The sequence below is a fragment of the Rhinoraja longicauda genome, chromosome 42 (genome assembly GCF_053455715.1).
Source record: "Rhinoraja longicauda isolate Sanriku21f chromosome 42, sRhiLon1.1, whole genome shotgun sequence".
Lineage (NCBI taxonomy): Eukaryota > Metazoa > Chordata > Chondrichthyes > Rajiformes > Arhynchobatidae > Rhinoraja > Rhinoraja longicauda.
In genome coordinates, this window is record NC_135994.1 from 3610193 (window position 1) to 3632600 (window position 22408).

General features: G+C 45.1%; 1 protein-coding gene across 2 annotated transcripts in view; it reads right to left on the reverse strand.

The window, feature by feature from the left end:
- LOC144612039 (5'-AMP-activated protein kinase subunit gamma-1-like) overlaps positions 1–22408 on the reverse strand; it is a 52082-nt gene that overhangs the window by 26720 nt on the left and 2954 nt on the right. Inside the window, exons 2-3 of one of the 2 annotated variants that reach the window (XM_078431516.1) lie at positions 14235–14283; positions 7361–7467 (exon numbers count right to left, since the gene is read on the reverse strand). In XM_078431516.1, the coding sequence (XP_078287642.1) occupies positions 7361–7467; positions 14235–14283 (156 nt within the window). The remainder of the gene's footprint in view (positions 1–7360; positions 7468–14234; positions 14284–22408) is intronic. The other variant, XM_078431517.1, reaches the window with a different exon arrangement.

Sequence of the window (22408 nt, forward strand, 5' to 3'; positions counted from 1 at the left end):
CAGGTTTAAATCGAAGGTAGACACAAAATGCTGGAGTAACTCAGCGGGGCAGGCAGCATCCTTGGAGAAAAGGAATGGGTGACGTTTCGGGTCGAGACCCTTCTTCAGAGTCCGATAAAGGGCCTCAACCCAAAACATCACCCATTCCTTTTCTCCAGAGATGCTGCCTGTCCCGCTGAGTTACTCCAGCATTTTGTGTCTACCTCCAAAACTAGGTGTCAAGTTAACATAAAGCCAGCTCTGATCTGCATTCAACCTGAATGCCCAATTTGGACAGTTTAATGCAAGTGCGGAATTCAAAGGTGGAGAAACCTTTTATTCATAGGACAGATTGTAAACTCAATCCAGGGCCTTGTGGAAAAAATTACAAGGTGCTTTCATTAGCCTCTCACATTGAATGTCTGATGCAAATAAGATTAGCGCCATTGGAAGTGTCTTGCATGACAGATGTGCCCATCAACATTCTCTGTGGAGCCCACAAATAAAGATGATCCACATTTTTGTCCATAAAACGTTATGAATCGGATGCTGTTGGGCAAATCCGAGAAGTGACCACCTTACGTAGATAATCATGACTTTCATATTCCAGCAGTTAAATCAAAGTATGCAGTTATACTTCACTGGCTTACGATACAACGTGGGCTCACGCTGGAGTTCCAGGTCTCTGCTTTGATACCTTGGGTGAACAGAGTCGAGGTGAATTCAGCAGTGGTGACAGTGCACTTTCCAATAGGGCCCAACACTCCCAACAAGCCATAGGATGTGGGGAAAAGGAAGGAAAGCCACGCAGAGCACCCACCTCTGTTGAACGGTGACCTTTGCCTGAAGTACATTTATTTAGATGCTCCACAAGAACAGGATGGCACTCAAGTACAAAGCCCCAGAGTCGACAGCAAGTTAATGTTCACTGTCTAGGTTCACAAAGGTGGCCCATTCCATTTGGTTGTCATTCAGGACTGGAAACATCCATTGATCAAACCCAAACAAACCTCGGCACTCCTATGAGAAGGGCTAGATACTATTTCGTAAGGCAAGTAAACAGGGTGGAGCTTCTCACCAAACGTTCTTTGTTGATGCATTTCATATAAGATCCAACTTGCAGCAGTGGCAATATTTCAGAAGTCAAAACACACAGAGCACATATTTCTGAAAAAAAGTTATCTCCATACTACAATGGGATTTAGACATACATACCGAAGGCATATATTCACAAAATGCTGGAGTAACTCAGCAGGTCAGGCAGCATCTCAGGAGAGAAGGAATGGGCGACGTTTCGGGTCGAGACCCTTCTTCAGACTGAAGGGTCAGTCTGAAGAAGGGTCTCGACCCGAAACGTCGCCCATTCCTTCTCTCCTGAGATGCTGCCTGACCTGCTGAGTTACTCCAGCATTTTGTGAATAAATACCTTCGATTTGTACCAGCATCTGCAGTTATTTTCTTAGACATACATACCGGTAAGTAGACATACAATGAACTAAGGGAAAATATATCTGAATCATAATTCCAAATCATTAATATGAATCATGAGGGGAATAGCTAATCCATTTGGATGAGATCTAATTACTTCCTGCACATTCCTTCAGAAGCCCAAATTAATATTCAACCAACGTTGACCAAGGCAATTGGAGAAATTTTACAGAAACATTATCTACTCTTAAGAATAGAAATGAACACCAAGAGGGTGATCAACTGATTTTCTCTGATGAATACTAACATTGAGCAGTTGAGCCAAGGAAATGCCAACAAGCCAATTATTGTCAAACTTTTCAAACTCCTGTTTTACTTGTTCTGTGTAATCCCAACACAAGATAAGCATCAAACTTTAACATTTTTGGGGGGAAAATTAGTATATGAAAGTAAGGTAACATGGAAATTGCTTCCTATAACCTGTTCAGTGACACCCCCGAGAAAACTCAGGTCATGGCTAATAGTGAAAAAATACTTGGCAGTGAACAGGTCAAAGGTCATGTTAAAACACCCCCAAAATATTTCTTGACTGTGATTTTATGTTCTTCAGATCTTCCTAAACCAGGGGGGATGTATTCCCCCCCCCCCTACATCAAAAATCTTCTAACCCACCTCTCTAACTCCAGGTCCCTCAGGTCGGCCGACTTGGGGCTACTCACTATCCTGCGGTCTAGGCTTAAGCTCAGGGGTGACCGCGCTTTTGCGGTTGCAGCTCCTAGACTGTGGAACAGCATCCCTCTCCCCATCAGAACTGCCCCCTCCATCGACTCCTTTAAGTCCAGGCTCAAAACCTATTTCTACACCCTAGCATTTGAGGCTCATTGAGGAGGCGCTGTGAACTGTTTTGTATGTGCTGTTATGTTTGCGTGCTACTGTATGTTTCATTTTTTTCCTAATCAGATGTACAGCACTTTGGTCAACGTGGGTTGTTTTTAAATGTGCTATACAAATAACATTGACTTGACTTAACTTGACTAAACCAGCTGAGCCGACAGTCAATGTACTCACTCCCCACGTTACATTTGCCTACCGAGAGAATGGTGCCACCCAGGACAAATGATCCTTCCACTTATTTACCAGTTTATAGAGGGAGCAGAAGAGATTTATCAGGATGCTGCCCAGATTAGAGGGCATTAGCTATGAGGAGAGGTTGGGTACATTTGGATTGTTTTTGCTGGAGCTTCAGAAGCTGAGGAAGTCAGAACCCTTCTCCCCTCCCAGGGTGGAAATGTCAATGATTAGAGGGCATAGCTTGAAGATGAGAGGGGCAAAGTTTAAAGGAGATATGCAGGGTACGTATTTAATTACAAAGAGCGTGGTGGTGCCTGGAATGCGCTGCCAGGGGTAGTGGTGGAAGCAGATATGACAGTGGCATTTCAGAGGCTTTTGGATGGGCACACGGATATGCTGGGAAAGAAGGGATATGTATCACATGCAGGCAGAGATTGGCGTCATGTCCAGTAGGGATATCGTGGGCCGAAGGCCCTGTTCCTGTGGTGCACTGTTCTATGTATACCTGAGGGGTGGTTAGTAACACCTCTAATATACTGGGTAACTTTGAAGGATATTTGGAGGGAGCATTCAAGGTTTTAAATATCAAGTAACAAGGGTCCAGTCTTCTGTGCCAGTTTGGCTCAGAGGACAGTGCTCTCAGCTTTCAGTCTGCAGGTTCAGTTCCAGAACTTGAGTGCACAACCTGGGCACAGAACATTCAATCCACAACCAGAAGACTGGTCACATGCAGTTCCTAAACTCTCAGGACATCTGGCCAAGTTTGATCAGTATCAGCAGCTTGAAGCGTATAAAGCTGTGCACTTGTGCTGCTGGAAAGGTTTTGTCAGCACTAATTTAGGCCGGCACTCCAGTGAAGTGCGGAGAGAGAGTGCTGTACCGTTGCAATGTTGTGTGTTTTTTTTTAGATTTAGAGATACAGCGCAGAAACAGGCCCTTCGGCCCACCGGGTCCGCGCCGCCCAGCGATCCCCGCACATTAACACTATCCTACACCCACTAGGGACAATTTTTACATTTGCCCAGCCAATTAACCTACAAACCTGTACGTCTTTGGGGTGTGGGAGGAAACCGAAGATCTCGGAGAAAACCCACGCAGGTCACGGGGAGAACGTACAAACTCCGTACAGACGGCGCCCGTAGTCAGGATGGAACCTGAGTCTCCGGCGCTGCATTCGCTGTAAAGCAGCAACTCTACCGCTGCGCCACCGTGATGGGTAATAATGTTAAGAACAAGGCCTGTCTGTTTGGGATCATGTAGGTGCTGGGTATCGTTTGATGCTATTCAAAAAGGGGGCTCTCTTGTTACCGTGCTCAAAGTTCTGTTCTTAAACAACCTTTTGCAGAAACTCTGTATTGCTAGCCAAGGGAACACTTTTCATACAAAGCAACCTAGGAAATGGGTTTCATCTATTTTTCGAGGGCGATAACGACATCAGCAACGCCTGTTTGGACACCGCCAAAAAAGCTGAATAAAATGTTCCAAAAAGCTGTTTGGAAACAGAAATGTGTCAAAACAGGATCTGTGCCGTTGCCGACAACTCCACACTGGATTTAGCGCAGCTGCAGACACTTTGCGACGCAGCAATCAGAGAAGGCATCGGCTTTGCAAGGCACACTTTCCACAGCACCGACAGGACTCGGAGACGGCAGGGGAGAGATATACGGCTGTCACGTTGAAAGGGCTGTGCACACCCTGGTCAGCAGTGTACACACCAGGCCGAGGGCACTGCAGGACATCAGAAGAGGTGGACGGAACGATGGCAACAATTGCCTCCTGCTGATGCGGGAATCCCCACTCAACAGGCCCATAAAATAATACATTTCCGATCGCCACAAAAATAAAATCAGAGTGATCTGCACACCACTGAAATTAGCAGAGCAACCTTTCAGTTACTGGATCATTCCTCAAAGTCTTCTAATCAGAGCAGATGATAATAATAATAATAATATATTCCTTTATTTGTCCCACACCAGGGAAATTTGCAGCGTTACAGCAGCAAAGTGGATAGCAAGAGACATTCATTATAAATAAAAATAGAGATAAGGATAATTGTCATCATTTACTGAGCTTTTGCTTTACTGTATAAGAAAATAACTGCAGATGCTGTTACAAATCGAAGGTATTTATTCACAAAATGCTGGAATAACTCAGCAGGTCAGGCAGCATCTCGGGAGAGAAGGAATGGGCGACGTTTCGGGTTGAGACCCTTCTTCAGACTGTTGACTGGTCACAGCAGCGGGAAGGAAGGACCACCGATATATCTCCTTCACACACTTGGGGTGAACGAGTCTGGAGGAGTCTGACACTGAAGCATGAACCTGCAAAGCAGCATGTGAGGAATGAAGTGCCACCTGGGTGATGATGTCCTATATTGGTAGCAACCGATGGGAGTATGGGGCGATTCCTTGGGTTTGCTTTAGGGATTAGGATTTTACAGGCTGATTATGTGAAGTGCCCATCGCGACGATGCTTGTGTGCCATGTGGCTGATGCTCGTCTTCCCTGCTGAGCTGGGCGATGAGACAGTGGAAGGCGAGTAGGGACATGCATCAGCTAGCCACCTTCTTCCTCCTGTGGGCGGCACGGTGGCGCAGCGGTAGAGTTGCTGCCTTACAGCGAATGCAGCGCCGGAGACTCAGGTTCCATCCTGACTACGGGCGCCGTCTGTACGGAGTTTGTACGTTCTCCCCGTGACCTGCGTGGGTTTTCTCCGAGATCTTCGGTTTCCTCCCACACCCCAAAGACGTACAGGTGTGTAGGTTAATTGACTGGGTAAATATAAAATTTGTCCCTAGTGGGTGTAGGATAGTGTTAGTGTGCGGGGATCACTGGGCGGCGCGGGCTCGGTGGGCCTGTTTCCGCGCTGTATCACTAAATCTAAAAAATCTAATTAAAAAAATCCTACTCCTCTTCAAGGTCTGCCTCATGGCCCTCAGCCTCTGGGTCTTCATCCAGTACCAGCTGACGTCTTTCTGTTTGCATCACGTCATGACCAAGTGTCCACGCTGGTGAGCGTGAACTGTAGGGTACCCTTGGAGTGATGCTGGCAATGGAATGTCATCATCAACAGACCAATGGTGCTTTCCACAACGTCCGTCTCCTCTTGCTCCTAAGCTCGGCTTGTGCGGGTGAAGTTCACTGGTGCAAGGAGCCAAGGAATTTGAGGAGACACCGTCCCCCAGGCCCCGTCACTTCTGGGCTGCTGGAAACGTCCATCAGTTTGGTCTCACTGAGGATGAAGGACTCGTGCGTCTTCCCTGGAGACTTGGCATTGATCATCAGGAAATGTGTCTGATGGTCAACGGCCACCTGCTGATTGAAAGAGTGCGAACACACTTCGGCCCAACTCGCCCATGCCAACCCAGGCCTGCTCCATTTGCCTGCGTTGGGACCAATACCAAATTGGGAGAAATGGCAGATATGTATTGCAGCCATTTGGTGAGGAACTTGAGAACCAACATGACCATGATCCCCAGATGAGGGCAGTCCAGGTGAGAGATCAGGGTCAATGGTTTTCCTGCAGAATGTCACGTACCTCAGTGATGACAGCCTCGGAAAGCTGGAGCCCGAAAAAAAACATTGCCCAGAGAGTTCAAGGTAGGATCTGTTGTCTCTGAAGACTCACTAGGATCAGGTTCTTCCCTGATGGATATGTCTGCCCCCACTCCCGAGATCCCCAGTCCACCGCGAGTGGTCAGTTATTGCCACAATGATCCTCCAATGACCGAGTACTGTCAGCAACATCACCAATGAGGCCCTCGCAGAGTGAGAATCACAGCAGCTAAATGCTGGATCAAACAGTTGCAACAAGCTCCGTGCACTTGGAGCAGTCAGTTCTGAACCTACTTGGCCAGGTCTCACGATGACAGCATTGTCCTTCTAGGTGGTAATAGTAACAATTGAGCACAATGTGTTCCGCTGTCCACCGTCACAGATCCACAAAGTGCAAGTTACACCTTTGGGCTCCGATATATGCCAGCAAAGGAGCAACTGAGCATTGCGCAAGTAGTGACGTCATTATGGACACATCAGACAGCAGTAAAACAGCATATAATCCTGCCGCACTCCAAACATCCATCAACGTGCACACTTTGTGCATTAATGGTTCTAATCCATCTAACTTCTCAGCTCAAACGTTTGTCTACTTCAAAACAAATAAAGTGCTTTGAATTTTTCAAAGAATGGGAAAGAAATTACAGAAACCTTAAAAAAAAAAGACACAGTGTATACACTGGAATTTAGAAGGATGTGAGGAGATCTTATCGATACGTATAAGATTATTAAGGGGTTGGACACGTTAGAGGCAGGAAACATGTTCACAATGTTGGGGGAGTCCAGAACCAGGGGCCACACAGTTTAAGAATAAGGGGTAGGCCATTTAGAACTGAGATGAGGAAAATCTTTTTCAGTCAGAGAGTTGTGAATCTGTGGAATTCTCTGCCACAGAAGGCAGTGGAGGCCAATTCTCTGAATGCATTCAAGAGAGAGCTGGATAGAGCTCTTAAGGATAGCGGAGTCAGGGGGTATGGGGAGAAGGCAGGAACGGGGTACTGACTGAGAATGATCAGCCATGATCACATTGAATGGCGGTGCTGGCTCGAAGGGCCGAATGGCCTCCTCCTGCACCTATTGTCTATTGTGTTGGAGTAACTCAGCGGGTCAGGCAGCATCTCTGGAGAACATGGATAGGTGACGTTTTGGGTCAGGACACCTCTTCCGACTGCTCTCCAGAGTTGCTGCCTGACTGGCTGAGTTACTCCAGCACTGTATCTTTCTTTGATAAACCAGCAGTTCCTTATGGCTACAGACCCCTTCATCAGCGTATAGATACCAGCAATGGTTGGACACGTAAACTGTTAACTCCACCCTGTGAACATTACCTGCAGAGAAGTGTCAAATACCACAAGTTTGGAGCTGGTGGGAACAAGATCATAGCATCTGTGTGACTTCATAAAGCGGGTGTAGACTTCATTGTTGGAGTCATTCACTGCAATTCAACAAAAAAAGTTAACAGGTCCAGATTCTTAAGGATACAACATTTCTTTCCAGTGTGTTTCTTTCAGGACTGCCTAGAACCACTGGCACGGTGCAAACAACCAGAGACGGGCTTACTTTTATGCTTTAAATTCATTCCTCTTTCAACATTTTAGATTATCTGCCATGGCTAATTTACTCCCTGGTCAAAGGTTACTCAGATTATGTGTTTCCAGGTTTAAGCTCATGACACACCTTGTACTCCGATCACCATTGGAAAGCGTACAGGTAAGGATGATAATCAGAATATAATTGGGTTGGGCTGTAATTTAGTCCTTGGTCTCTTCAGAACAGTGGGTTAAAAATGAAAGAAAGCGCTTATGAAGGTAACTAATTGCACCATAGTTATTGTGGAAATATTTAAACTCTAGAGTGAGTCAGAAAGGATTTATAAAACCAAACTGGAATCACCACAGTTTAGGGAGATGAAACACTAAGGGGGATCCTGATATCATTAGAAAATGTGTTTCAAGGCAGTGAGGTCAATCATTGTTATCACAGAAACGATTTGAATGGATTAATTTAAATCTCTCATTTTCTTACGATTGCTTGAATGATACATCCTCATTCAGTGTGCGTGACATTAAACAATACAATACAATACAATATATCTTTATTGTCATTGTACCCAGGGGTACAACGAGATTGGGAATGCGCCTCCCATACGATGCAATAATTTAAGTAATTAACAGCAACCCAACGAAACGAAACATTCAAATAATGTGCACAACCCGATACATTAACAAAACAAGATTTGATCGAAATTGTGGATCACTAACATTAGCTTAAGGCCTGGCTAAAACCAAGTATTAAAAAAAGTATTTAGCAAAAGAATAAGGCAAGTGTTGACCACCTGAGTGATTTCTTCCCCCATCCCCAACCTCTGATTTATAATGGGTGACTGCTACAATAAATGTTGAGACATCTCCATTCTTAAAATGACTACCCTTGCTTGGTGTAAAGGTAGTCCAGTTGAACTAAACAGGACACCGATGAGAGTTTAGCAGTCACATCTTAGTTGTTACAAGTTTACCTTCAACATGTCTTCCCATTCCTAATCCTTTCAATAATTTCCAATTCCAAATGTCATAAAGATAAAGACACTGAAGGCTGTGATCAGGTCTATCTACCTCATCATACAGCAGAAGCTCACCCAGGACTGAACTGCCTCGAGAATGACTCCAGAGATTTTATCTTCATTACCTCAAGTGAAGCATATCCAGGTATTTTCACTTTGCCAGTGCCTTTCCTGGCATTAGTCTGAAATTTGTCTTTTACCAATTTTTACCTATCCTGCAGCCATCACTTAAATTAACATAATTAACTTATTTTGGTCAACCGTGTTTCTAAATTTTGTGGAGTCTCTTCTCATCTTATTTGGAGTTTGAGGAGCGCACAACTTATAACCTTTGCTCATAATTCAGCTCGAGCAACAGAAAACAGCCTTGGTGATTGTGGTACTTTCATATGAAGAAAGACTGGATAGACTCGGCTTGTACTCGCTGGAATTTAGAAGATTGAGGGGGGATCTTATAAAACGTACAAAATTCTTAAGGGGTTGGACAGGCTAGATGCAGGAAGATTGTTCCCGATGTTGGAGAAGTCCAGAACAAGGGGTCACAGTTTAAGGATAAGGGGGAAGTCTTTTAGGACCGAGATGAGAACTTTTTTTTCACACAGAGAGTGGTGAATCTGTGGAATTCTCTGCCACAGAAGGTAGTTGAGGCCAGTTCATTGGCTATATTTAAGAGGGAGTTAGATGTGGCCCTTGTGGCTAAAGGGATCAGGGGGTATGGAGAGAAGGCAGGTACGGGATACTGAGTTGGATGATCAGCCATGATCATATTGAATGGCGGTGCAGGCTCGAAGGGCCGAATGGCCTACTCCTGCACCTATTTTCTATGTTTCTACCTGGCCAGAGCAGTGCACCACTGAAGCAGAATGGCCCCACATTTGCTCTCATCGATTTGCCAGATTAGCTCAGCTTCATTTGTTTGTGTCTATCCCACTTCCCCAGGCAGCTCATTCCATGTATGTTCTGTGTGAAAATGGTGCCCTTCAAGTCCCTTTTAAATCTTTCCAACTCAACTTAGACCTAGTTTTTTCGACTCCCCTACCACGGGGAAAGACATGATTGTCATATACCTCTGTCAGGCCACCCCTCAGCCTCCTACACTCCAAGGGGAAAAAAGACCCACCAGCCCCACCTCTCCTGACAGCTCAACCCCTCCAGATTTGAAAACATCCTCAAATCTTTTTTACACCCTTTCCAGTTCATTGACATTTTGACCATAGCAGGGTGACCAGAACTGTACACAGTACTCCAAATGTGACCTTACCAATGTCTTGCATAACTAACATGACATCCCTATTCCTGTACTCAAACCTCTGACGGATGAAGGAAGGTGTGCCAGACACCTTCTTCACTCCTGTCTACCTGTGCCGTCATCTTCATGGAACTATGTACCTGTACCCCTATGTTTTCTGTTCTGCAACACTCCCCAGGATTGTCACATTTACTGTGCAAGTCTTGTCCTAGTTTGTCTTACCAAAATGCAACACGTAGCATTTACCTGAATTAAACTCCATCTGCCATTCATCAGCCCATAGGCCCAGTTGATCCAGTTCCCACTGTACTCGTAGATAATCTTCTTCACTGCCCACTATACTGCCAATTCTAGCGTCATCTGCAAACTTACTAATCATGCCACCTACAATCACATCCAAGTCGTTCATATACGCAAAGAACAACCAGGGACCCAACACCGATCCCTGCGGCACACCACTTGATACAAGTCTCCAGTCTGAAAAACAACCCTCTATCACCATCTTTTCTCCTACCTTCAAGCCAATTTTGTATCCAGTTGGCTAGCTTGCTCTAGATCCTTTACGATGTAACCTTTCAGACCAGCCGACCATGCAGTACCTTGTCAAAAGCCTTGACAAAGTCCATGCAGACAACGCCTGTCACAAACTGCGCTCTTCAAAAAACTCATCAAATTGGTGAGATGCGATTTCCCCCGTACAAAGCCAGATGACTATCCCCAATGAGTCCTTTTCCTTTCCAAACGCAGCGAAATTCCATCTCACAGAATCCATCACCTTTTCAAGATATCCCTATATCTTCCCAGAGCTCTTCAGCATCCATTTCCCAATCGGAGCACGTAATCTAAACAGGTTCCTGGTGTTGGACTAAGTGACCACCATGGCGGATACGGCATCAAGTCGAGATCCAACTGGCTGCATGCAGATACAGAAATAAAACCCATGGTTTCAAAAAGAACACTGGAGAGTTTTCCCTAGATCAACATTTTGCCCTCATTCAACGCACAAAAAAAAAGCAAAGGTTAACTAGACATTATTTCATTTGCTGCTTGCGGGAATTGCCGTGCACAAAATCCATTGCTGCATTTGCGCACTTTCAGTGACTGCATTTTCAAAGCGAGTAGTTGATTGCAAAGCATTTCCAGGCATCCTGTGGCTACGACAAGGTGAAATGCAAGTCCCTTCTCGGTTATTTTTGGTGCAATGCGCTGCACCAGTGCATTAGAAACAGGCAAGATCAATCAACATGGAGCTCAAAAGCAAGAGTAGATTTGAGTGCTTTAGATTCCGAGGCCTTGGGAGAATTCATGTGGTGGGGAAAAGCTCTTCAGATGAGACGGGTCTCATCCAAAGCAGACTGGTTGGTACTGGTTGCTCCACCAAGAGGATGATAATGACTGTGAGCAAGAATTTTAACTAATTAAAGGCAAAGAGCACAGAAAAGAAAAGGAAACTAACTGAAGAAAGATTAAGTTTACAAAATGGAATTAAAAGGAATGCAGTTAAAAACAGATACGACCTCCTTGGCTGTGTGATAATGGCAGTCAGAAGCATTCACAAAAAAGGTTTTGAACTCATTGGCTATTTGAGAACTTTAAAAAAAAGTTAATTGTGAATACTGGACAAGAAATGGAGGACCTCATGTGAGAATAAACTTTGTTATTAAAATCAAGAGTGTGAGGGGATCAAGGATAAATCTTGAAGTTGCCTATTGACTAATAAACTAAACTTCCTATACAATTTTCGAAACAGAAATGCCATTCTTACGAGAGATTTTAACAGGCCTCATGTAAACTGGCAAAGTCTGGCATTCTGGAATTTGAACCATGGAATGTAATTTATGATGTCTAGTCTCAGTATATGAAGAAGCACCTTTACCTCAAGCCAACCCTGGTAAGTTTAACAGGCTGTGTATTCATTCAGTGCCCTCCTGTGGAGGCACAGTTACTGAATCGAGTGTTTTTTGTGTATTTAATAAACATAGAAAGTAGGTGCAGGAGTAGGCCATTCGGCCCTTCGAGCCTGCACCGCCATTCAATATGATCATGGCTGATCATCCAACTCAGTATCCTGTACCTGCCTTCTCTCCATACCCCCTGATCCCTTTAGCCACAAGGGCCACATCTAACTCCCTCTTAAATATAGGCAATGAACTGGCCTCAACTACCTTCTGTGGCAGAGAATTCCACAGATTCACCACTCTCTGTGTGAAAAAAAACGTTCTCATCTTGGTCCTAAAAGACTTCCCCCTTATCCTTAAACTGTGACCCCTTGTTCTGGAACTGTGACCCCTTGTTCTGTTCTGGATAAAGATCATCTGTTAAAATGGAACCCGTTTGTTACTCCAAGATGGCTTGTACTTCGCTGTATCATTTCCATGCAATGTGTGATTATATTGATGTCATTTGTTTGATTGTCTGAGACAAGTTTTTTTTTAAAAGGGTGACAAAGCAACAGGAACAAGTCATAAATGAAATTCATGAAAGGCACAAGGGTTCTGCTGGATTATAAATAACCACAGTAATACTTTCGGGAAAGGTGATAGAACAAGCCGAGATAACAAGAGATCTGATATGCATATTGACAATGACCAAGCTAGGAGAACTGATTTGGGAGCAAACCAGAGGGCATTAACTTTCTAAAATTAATCCAGTAAATGGCTGCATTATTGCTGTCAGAAGGAACATTCAGTTTGCCCTACATTTATTTCTAAATTCAGGCAACTGAACCATCCTACTAAGAACTAGAGAGCCGTCCTGAGCTTCTATCTACCAACATTGGAGAACCTTGGACTATCTTTGATCGGGCTTTACTGGACTTTATTTTGCATTGAACATTATTCACGTTATTCCCTTTATCATGTATCTGTACACTGTGGACGGCTCGATTGTAATCATGCATTGTCTGTCCACTGACTGGTTAGTACGCAACAAAAGCTTTTCACTGTACCTCGGTAAACGTGACAATAAACTAAACTAACTAACTAAATAAAAGTAACATCCCAAATGGACACTGAAATGTGCAGTGGAGTCCAAATTAGTAAACAGAGAGGTACATAATCCCAGAGCACAGATAACCTAGCTCACAAACCCACGACAGTTCAATTAGATGTGCCTTTATTTCTCGTTTGCTGCCCTTTCCTGTTGGAATATTGTGGATATGGAGGCTTAGAAGGCAGAGTTTTGGGCTTTGCTTTGCTGGTGGATCAAAGTGATCCTAGAACATTGAGATGTTTGTTTGGGCAGGGAACGTGAATGTAACCTTTATATGCAGCCCAAGACTTCATGGCTTACAAGGGAGAGAAACGTTGGTACCCGATGAAGTATATTGTGGCTTCCTGAAATTCTTTGATATTGTTCAACATGAAAAACTGCTACTGAGGTAAGTGTCCTTAATTAGGAGCACGACATTAGGTTGGGATCTGAATTGGACATTACAAGTCAGGGATTGGTGCTGGGACTTCTGAACTGCAAAGAAACACAGGACTTACCCAATGGAAGGTAGGGGGAAAAAATTGAATCTGATAAAGTGGCCACTGGGCGGAATGGAGGCAACATGTACACTTGCATTGACAATAAAGTTTTGCGAGGTCTTACACAATGGGTAAAACGAAAAAATTGCAAGATAAATCTGACCAAGTAGAACCTGGACCAAGAGGGAAATTGGAAAATGATGTCTCCAGACTCAGTAACTGCAAAACATCAATCTACAAAAGCAAACACATACCAAAGGTACGTTGAGCAGCTGTGAGTGTGGTCACAGTGTTTGACTCAAGCACCACCCTAAACAGCATCAAAGCCCAGAATCAGGAAAAGGAGACGAGGACGACAAACAGAATTATTTCTGGCATCCGAGTACTGAATTATGAGGAGAGCCCGGTTAAGAAATGTGAACGTCTTAGCCTTGAAAGACGGTAAATGGCAGGTAACCTTTTATTCTGAGCACCCTCTCATGTTAAAACACAATTACAATGCAGGTGGACCTGGTATAACTCAACAAAGGTGAGTGCGCTGTCAGGAGGCATTGCTTCACAAAGAGATTAATACCTGGAGTGGGCTCTGGGCAGCTCTGGAGTCATTCAAGTGGCAGTTAGCTATCTGGGAACCATGAGCTCAATAGTCTTCCTTATCGATCAGGATTCTTGTGGTTTAGATGAAAAACTGTTGAGGTCCCAGCACCAATACCAAGGGCACTCCGCTCAGTACACCTCCCTAATTCCTTGTCTCGAAACGTGATTCCCCTCTCCATTTCATATCCATGAGATACTATGTTTTAGAACTATTATAAAAAAAATAATTTTAATTTAAAAGTTAGCTAGTTTGACATTCAGTACTCAAAACACCATGTTTCCAACATGAAACAATTGAATAAAATGGCTTAAAATGAAAAATATACCATCTCCAATCGAACTCAATTTCTCCATGTCTTCGAGTACAGCAATAGCCTGTGGGAAAGACAAACAGTGAAACAATTCAATTAGAATCAGCCGGTAATTTTAACGAGGACAATGACATAGAGTAATGGAGAGATTCAGCACAGAAACAGGCCCTTCAGCCCATCATGTCTGCACCATTCATCAACCACTCATTTTACTAATCCTGCATTCATTCCCTTTTGTTCTCCCTGCATTCCCACTAACCACCCCCCCCCCCTCGTGGGAAACCCATGTAGTCACAGTGAGAGTGTGAAAAACTGCACACACGCAGCAGCAGAGGACAGGATTGAAAGCAGGTCTCTGGCACCGTGAAGCAGCAGCTCTACCTGCTGCATGCTGTGCCGCCACTTCAACTGCAAGTTAGGAGAATTCCTTTCAGGGATAACTATACAGCAAGAAAGGTTAATAGGAATACTCACGTCAGCATAAGCAACCATATACCAACGACAAACAGACACACAACTCTCCCAACCATTTAATGTAGCATGAAGGCTATTTGAAAAGGTACAAGTCCAGAATGCAGAGCTCTTAGCTTGACATAGGCAATAATTTTTGGAATGCTAGAATTGTGAGCATGGTAGGCTCAAGAGTTGTCTTAACATTGAGGTATTGTACAGAGACATCTTTGCACAAGTCTGACCAATTGAGTGTCAATATCTTTACTTACCAACGCACTCCAGCCTGAAATTAATGCACTACACGTCCAGGATAGAGCAGGTAACCGTGAAGAAAGGTAACAAGAGGTGCCGTTTTCTGCTCTACATCTGCAAACTGCTGCAGCTAAGGGATATGGATGTGAATCACATCCTAGAAACTCAAACCTCTGGCCGGCAACAACAGAAAAGGCACTTAAAACAGAATCAAAAACCAATCCAAGTATTCATGTGAAAAGCAACAAGAAGCATCCGTCGGGGCGATCGAAGCTCCCACAGCCGGAGGGCGAAGCCGCCGCGTCGGGGCGATCGAAACACCTGCGTCAGGGCGATCAACACTCCCGTGGCTTGGAGTTCCCGAAGTCGGTCTCTGACCAGAGACCGCGGGCTCCGTGATGTTAAGTCCGCAGGCACCCAGGGTTGGAGCTCCGAGGTCGATCCCTGGCAAAGGGATCGCGGGCTCTGCGACGGTAAGTCCGCAGGCGACCACGGTGGAGCTCTCAAAATCGGTCTCCAGCAAAGGCAGCCAACTCCTCGATGTTCGGCCGCAGTGCGGACGGAGACATGATACGGGAAAAACAATCGCATCTCCGTCAAGGTTAAGAGATTAGAAAGGACAGACAGACTGTTGGCGAGGCAACAGAAGTACATTCTTGCAACCATTAACCAAGTTAAAGATAGCATTGGATGGATTACAATGATTCATAACACCATTAGGAGTTATCTCCAGGATTATATAACAGGTATAACAGAGCTTTATTTGTCGTTCGGCACCGAAGTACCGAACGAAACTACATAGCAGTCATAGAAAAAAAGAACACAAGACACATAACCCCAACACAAACGTCCATCACAGTGACTCCAAACACCCCCTCACTGTGATGGAGGCATCTGTGCTGGTGAAGGTAAATCTCGCAAATTGAAGGCTTATAATCTAGGTCTGTGCTCTTGGAGGGCGTCTACAACACACGATGCCTCAGAAAAGCCACCAGCATCCACAAAGACTCCTCACACCCCTGCAACAGTCTGTTCGAACATCTACCATCGGGCAGACGATACAAGGCCTTCTACGCCCGCACCTCCAGACTCAGGAACAGCTTCATCCCCAGGGCCATAGCTGCTATGAACCGGTCCTGCTGAGCCGGATGGTCACATCGTACAGTGAACCGGCACAGACCTACTTGCCCTTTATTCTGTTTTAAAACTGTTCTAATTTGTTTCATTGGGTTGTTTAAATTAATACTGACTAGCTAATTAATTTATTGCATCGTATGGGAGGCACATTCCCAATCTCGTTGTACCCCTGTACAATGACAATAAAGATATATTGTATTGTATTGTATTGTATTGGCATCTGCCACTGGTTCACCTACAGCTGTTAAAAGGAGAGACAGGGTGGCTTTCAAAGGCGTTAGTGGGCTAGCACACAGGCACTGGTGTGACTCACAGCGAGTCAGAGGAAACAGAAGGACGGACATCAAATGAGCATTTCCCACATTCAAGGTGCAGAATAAAGGAAGTTAAACATAGAGGCGAGATGAAGCAAACTAAAAAGCGAACCGAGTTTATCACGATATGAAGAATAAATAGTATAAGAAAATAACTGCAGATATGAAGAATAAATAGTATAAGAAAATAACTGCTGGTACAAATCGAAGGTGTTTATTCACAAAATGCTGGAGTAACTCAGCAGGTCAGGCAGCATCTCGGGAGAGAAGGAATGGGTGACGTTTCGGGTCGAGACCCTTCTTCAGACTGAAGAAGGGTCTCGACCCGAAACGTCACCCATTCCTTCTCTCCCGAGATGCTGCCTGACCTGCTGAGTTACTCCAGCATTTTGTGAATAAATACCTTTGAAGAATAAATAGTGTCATTGACACAGGTCAACTGCCAAGCCTTTAGTTTATTGGTGCCAATAAACTAATTGTACAAATATTCTTACACAAGAACAGGAAATAGGAGCAGTAGGCCAATTAGCCCTTTGAGCCTGCCTCCATAGTTATCAGGGGAGCATGGATTGTCTACTAACTTATTTATCTCCATTTTCCAGCACTATCCTCATGTCCCTCGATTCCCTTTAATATTAATATCCTACCACAACCAGAGAGCAGTGCTGAACTACTATCTACCTCATTGGTGCCCCTCGGACTATCCTTGATCGGACTTTGTTGGTTTTACCTTCTACTAAACATTATTCCCTTATCATGTATCTATACACTGTAAATGACTCGATTGTAATCAAGCATTGTCTTTCCGCTGACTGGAGAGCATGGCTCCCGATCAAAAGCCTAGGAAGAGAGCAGAGCACTGTGCTCATGAATCAGGTTAACGTAACCACTGCTGGGCCCTGTCATTGTGACTTCACTGCGAGGCATTACTGTAATAGTGCAGAGATATCTTTACCTTCAGAGCATCACGTGTGTTCACAGGAAGATAGGAATGGCGTTGGCAAGTAACATCAAACACTGCTCTGTACAGTCCACTCTACAGAACTGCACAGAGCCTTTTAAACAAAAGCTCTGGTCCTCGGTAGCTGGTTCCCCAACATCATCTCCTATTACTTTCAATCAACACCTCTGCTCAGTCAGCAAAGCTGACCAGAGTTTCCAGTAGTTCGTTACTTTAATTCTCCAAGGTAGACACAAAATGCTGGAGGAACTCAGCGGGTCAGGCAGCATCTCGGGAGAGAAGGAATGTGTGACGTTTCAGGTCCAGACTGAAGAAGGGTCTCGACCCGAAACGTCACCCATTCCTTCTCTCCCGAGATGTTGCCTGACCCTCTGAGTTACTCCAGCATTTTGTGTCTACCTTCGATTTAAACCAGCAAATGTAGTTCTTTTTCCTACTTTAATTCTCCACCCCTCTCTGACCTGTTTTCAGTCCCCCACATGTTTCAACAGATCCCAGCACCTCACCACCCAGCCTTCAAGTTAGTGCTAGAGTTAGAGTTAGCGTTTCTACTCAGATAATTTTGTTGCAGTAATGAAAGAGGGGGACCCGAAGGGTAGCATATAAAGGCAAGTACATACAGCCCTTTAATCTCATTTAACCTTGGAGCAGAATCTACGCCATTCTTGTGTCTCAGGAACCGCTTGCCTGCCTCATCCCCACAACTCTCCAAACAATTTATTCCACGGCAAATCACATTGTCATCGAGTTACACCAACGATAAAGGTAACACCACACCATACCTCCCATCCGATCCTGCGTATTGGGAGTTTGCAATGCTGACACAGATCTTGGAGAGCACATAAACAGCCTTCACAACTGGGCTGCACAAGAAACTAACCAGAACTACATGGTGTAACCTGTAATTGAATAGCACAATAGCTGTTCCTGGGCTAAACGACACACCAGAGAAGCCTGTCTCTACATGAATAATTAAAGTAAGTCACCATAGCTGCAAGTTAAACATCACCGGTTGCATTGCAGTCATGTTTAAACTGTGCGTCCATTTTAAGATCAGGTACAGAATAAACTATTTTGCTTTGAATCAGCCTATCTATAGACGGATGTAATTTATAATCTCGGGCGTTTAGAAGAATCGGTTATAGAAACATAGAAAATAGGTGCAGGAGGAGGCCATTTGGCCCTTCGAGCCAGCACCACCATTCATTGTGATCACGGCTGATCATCCACAATCAGTAACCCGTGCCTGCCTTCTCCCCATATCCCTTGATTCCGCTAGCCCCTAGAGATCTATCTAACTCTCTTTTAAATTCATCCAGTGAATAGGCCTCCACTGCACAAATTCACAACTCTCTGGGTGAAAAAGGTTTTTCCACTTAAGCTATTTCACTGGAACGTACCCAACCCTGAGGGGCGTTACCAGCACAGACACAGAGAAGATGTTAAAGACTAAGGCAGCTGGTCTATGAATATGGGATTACCAGGGGCAATTTCTTCTGAGGTTTGTGGATCTTTGGAAGCCTCAACTTCATCGAATTGTGGAGAGTGATCCATTAACTCATTTAAAGCTGAGATCACAAACTGCAGGAGCAGCACCCCATATTCCGCTTGGGTAGCTTGCAACCTAACGGTACGATCATTGAATTCTCCAATTTTAGGTAACTAACGGACTAACAACCCCCTTTTTTCCTTCCCCCTCCTCTCCCCTGTGCCTCATCTTGACATTCCCATTTCTCTGCCCCCATATTCCTTCCTCTGGCTTCACAATTTGCAACTTCTTCTATCCTTAGCTCACACCTTCTGGCCTTTGTCCAATCGTCTGCCTATCAACCACCCCCCCCCCTCCACCTGTGTCCACCGATCTCTTGCAAGGCTCTCTTCCAGCATCCCACCACCATCAGTCTGAAGAACGGCATGAGCTTTCACATTCCACATTTCCCCACAAAATTCCACTTTCTTTTTGGGAAGTTTCACTCCAGATTCTTCCTCTCCCATGGGAGATTAGTTATGGGCAGCACAAATTTTTTTTTTTTGTGTGAGAATGTAGGCTTTGTTTATTTTGTTATATCTTTTTAACAAGATAAGCCGTGGATAGAGGCCAGAATAACTCCTGTGAATCCCAAATTACAATTGATTACAATAAGGGCTTTATTCACAAAATGCTGGAGTAACTCAGCAGGTCAGGCAGCATCTCAGGAGAGAAGGAATGGGCGACGTTTCGGGTCGAGACGTCTGGAGTCTGAAGAAGGGTCTCGACCCGAAACGTCGCCCATTCCTTCTCTCCTGAGATGCTGCCTAACCTGCTGAGTTACTCCAGCATTTTGTGAATAAATACCTTCGATTTGCACCAGCATCTGCAGTTATTTTCTTATACAATAAGGGCTTTAAGTCACATAAATTCTAGTTAAACATCATCTTTGATGTTACTAATGCTTATTAAACTCATTTATATCAAACAAGCCAATTCTAAATTAGTGCCAACCACACACTTTATGGTTTCACATGGTAGTTATTTGTTTTGGAACCCTGCATAGTTATATTAGAGAATGGTTCTCATTATTGTCAAATACAAAAGTCTCTTAGACAAATCCAGACTAATTGAAATGCAAAAATAACCTCAACAGATAGAAGAATCACTGGTCAGTGGTGGCTCAATCACATTTTTTACAGGCAATAATTCTGAAGAGGAAATAGATTGACAATGCTACTTTATTGTTACAATGGAAGTAACATTCACTAACATACAGTGTAATACTGAACAGTGACACCCCTCTCAAACGGAACTCAGTGGCGCAGCGGTAGAGCTACTGCCTTACAGTGCCAGAGACCCGGGTTCGATCCCGACTACGGGTGCTGTCTGTACGGAGTTTGTACGCTCTCCCCGTGACCTGCGTGGGGTTTCTCCGAGATCTTCGGTTTCCTCCCACACTCCAAAGACGTACAAGTTTGTAGGATAATAGGCTTGGTATAAAATGTAAAATTGTCCATAGTGTGTATAGGATAGTGCTAGTTTGCCGGGATCGCTGGTCAGTCGAACTCAGTGGGCCAAAGGGCCTGTTTCCGCGCTGTATCTCTAAACTAAACAAGAGGCTTGGGAGTGAGGGGGCCTACCAACCTGGTGAAACCTGTTAACCAAATTGATTAAAGCTGTTAACATTCCCTGTTGCGGAGTTCACACGCATATTAAACAGTCTCCTCAGATGTGGGAATTTGAATCAGGAAATCACTGAATTATTCAGGACCAGTGTTACAGTGAAGCTGCACTAAACCTCATTGTCGTCATCACATGGGAAGTAGAAAATCAAATTTTAAAGGCCATTAAATTCTATGAAATAGGAATCCTTTCAAATTTATTCCATTACATTGATGAAATCTAATATTTCTGACCACAAACTCTATTGCTTAACTGATTGCATTGGTTGAACGATACAGGATAGAAACAGGCCCTTCAGCCCACACCAACCACCGATCACCCGTTCACACTGGTTCTATGTTGTCCCACTTTGTCAGCCATGCCCTGCACGCCAGGGGCAATTTACAGAAGCCGATTAACGTACAAACCCACACGTCTTTGGGATGTGGAAGGAAACCGGAGCATCCAAAGAAAACCCACGAGGTCACAGGAAGAACATGCAAACTCCACACAGACAGCACCCACGGTCAGGATTGAACCCGGTTCTCTGGAGCTGTGAGGCAGCAGCTCTACCCGCTGGCCCTCTGTGCCGCCCAAATGTTAATGCCTAACCTTTCACAGGACCACAACTCTAGTTTTGCCACTTCACTCCAAGCTGAAGAGCGTCAGTGTGTTACCAGAATTTAACAAACCTGCTAAAATACCGATGGTCTTGAATTTGGAGAAGAGTTTTTAAGTGTCTGGCACAGTCTTTTGTAGTTGAATCCTTTAGACAGTTTCTTTTTCAGAAAGCAATGTTTGATATCCGCAATAAAGTATGGTCATCGGAGTCCAAAGACGGGGGGGGCATAAACACAGGAGTCACTTATAAATTCAGACAAAACTTTGTTTATCCACAGAGTGGTTAGAATGTGCATCACACTACCACAAAGTCTGTTGCATCTCCAGCAGTACAGCTCAGGTTTCATGTGCAAACAAGACAAAAATCAGAACTAAACCCCCGTAGTGAACAAGAAATGAAAATCAATTGAGTTTGGCCTCTAATTAAAAGAAAAAGTAAGTCAGGAATTACAACCAACAGAAAATGAAAGAAACAAAATTGGATGAGTAAGGGGTGGATAAAAATACATAATGAGAAAACAATTAACGGGTTTAATGTGCTAACATTCTCTGTGACGGAGGGTCCGATCGATGTCCACAAAATGTCTCGAGTTCAAACCGTTATTTTGCCCAGAGCCATTATCGGAAGTGGCGGCGCCTAACGGCTGCGGCTCGCTAGCAGTCTGTTCGTCTTTTTTCCTTTTTTTTTGTTGTGTCGGTGTTGGGATGGTTTTTGTATTTTTTTGGATGTGTATGTGTGGGGGGTGGTGGTGTGGGTGGTGGGGGGGGGTGGGGTGGGAGAAACTTTTCTCTTCCTCACGGCGCGGGGTGCGGCTTGGCCGCTGGACTTTACATCGCCCGGTGCGGCTCGGCCGCTGGACTTAACAGTGCCCGGTGCGGCTCGGCCGCGGGACTTTTCATCGCCCGGTGCGGCTTGGCCGCGGGACTTTACATTGCTGGTGCGGCTCGGCCGCTGGACTTAACAGTGCCCGGTGCAGCTCGGCTGCGGGGCCTAACATCGCCCGGTGCGGCTCGGCCGCGGGACTTTACATCGCCCGGTGCAGCTCGGCCGCGGGACTTTTCATCGCTGGTGCGGCTCGGCCACGGGACTTAACATCGGCCGGTGCGGCTCGGCCGCGGGGCTTTACATCGCTGGTGCGGCTCGGCCGCGGGACTTTTCATCGCTGGTGCGGCTCGGCCGCGGGACTTAACATCGCCCGGTGCGGTTCGGCCACGGGACTTAGCTGCGCAAGGCTTGGTCGCGGGGCCTTCCATCGCCCGGCTCGGCCGCGAGACGTTTCAGCGCCCGGTGCGACTCGGCCACGGGGACTTCCATCCC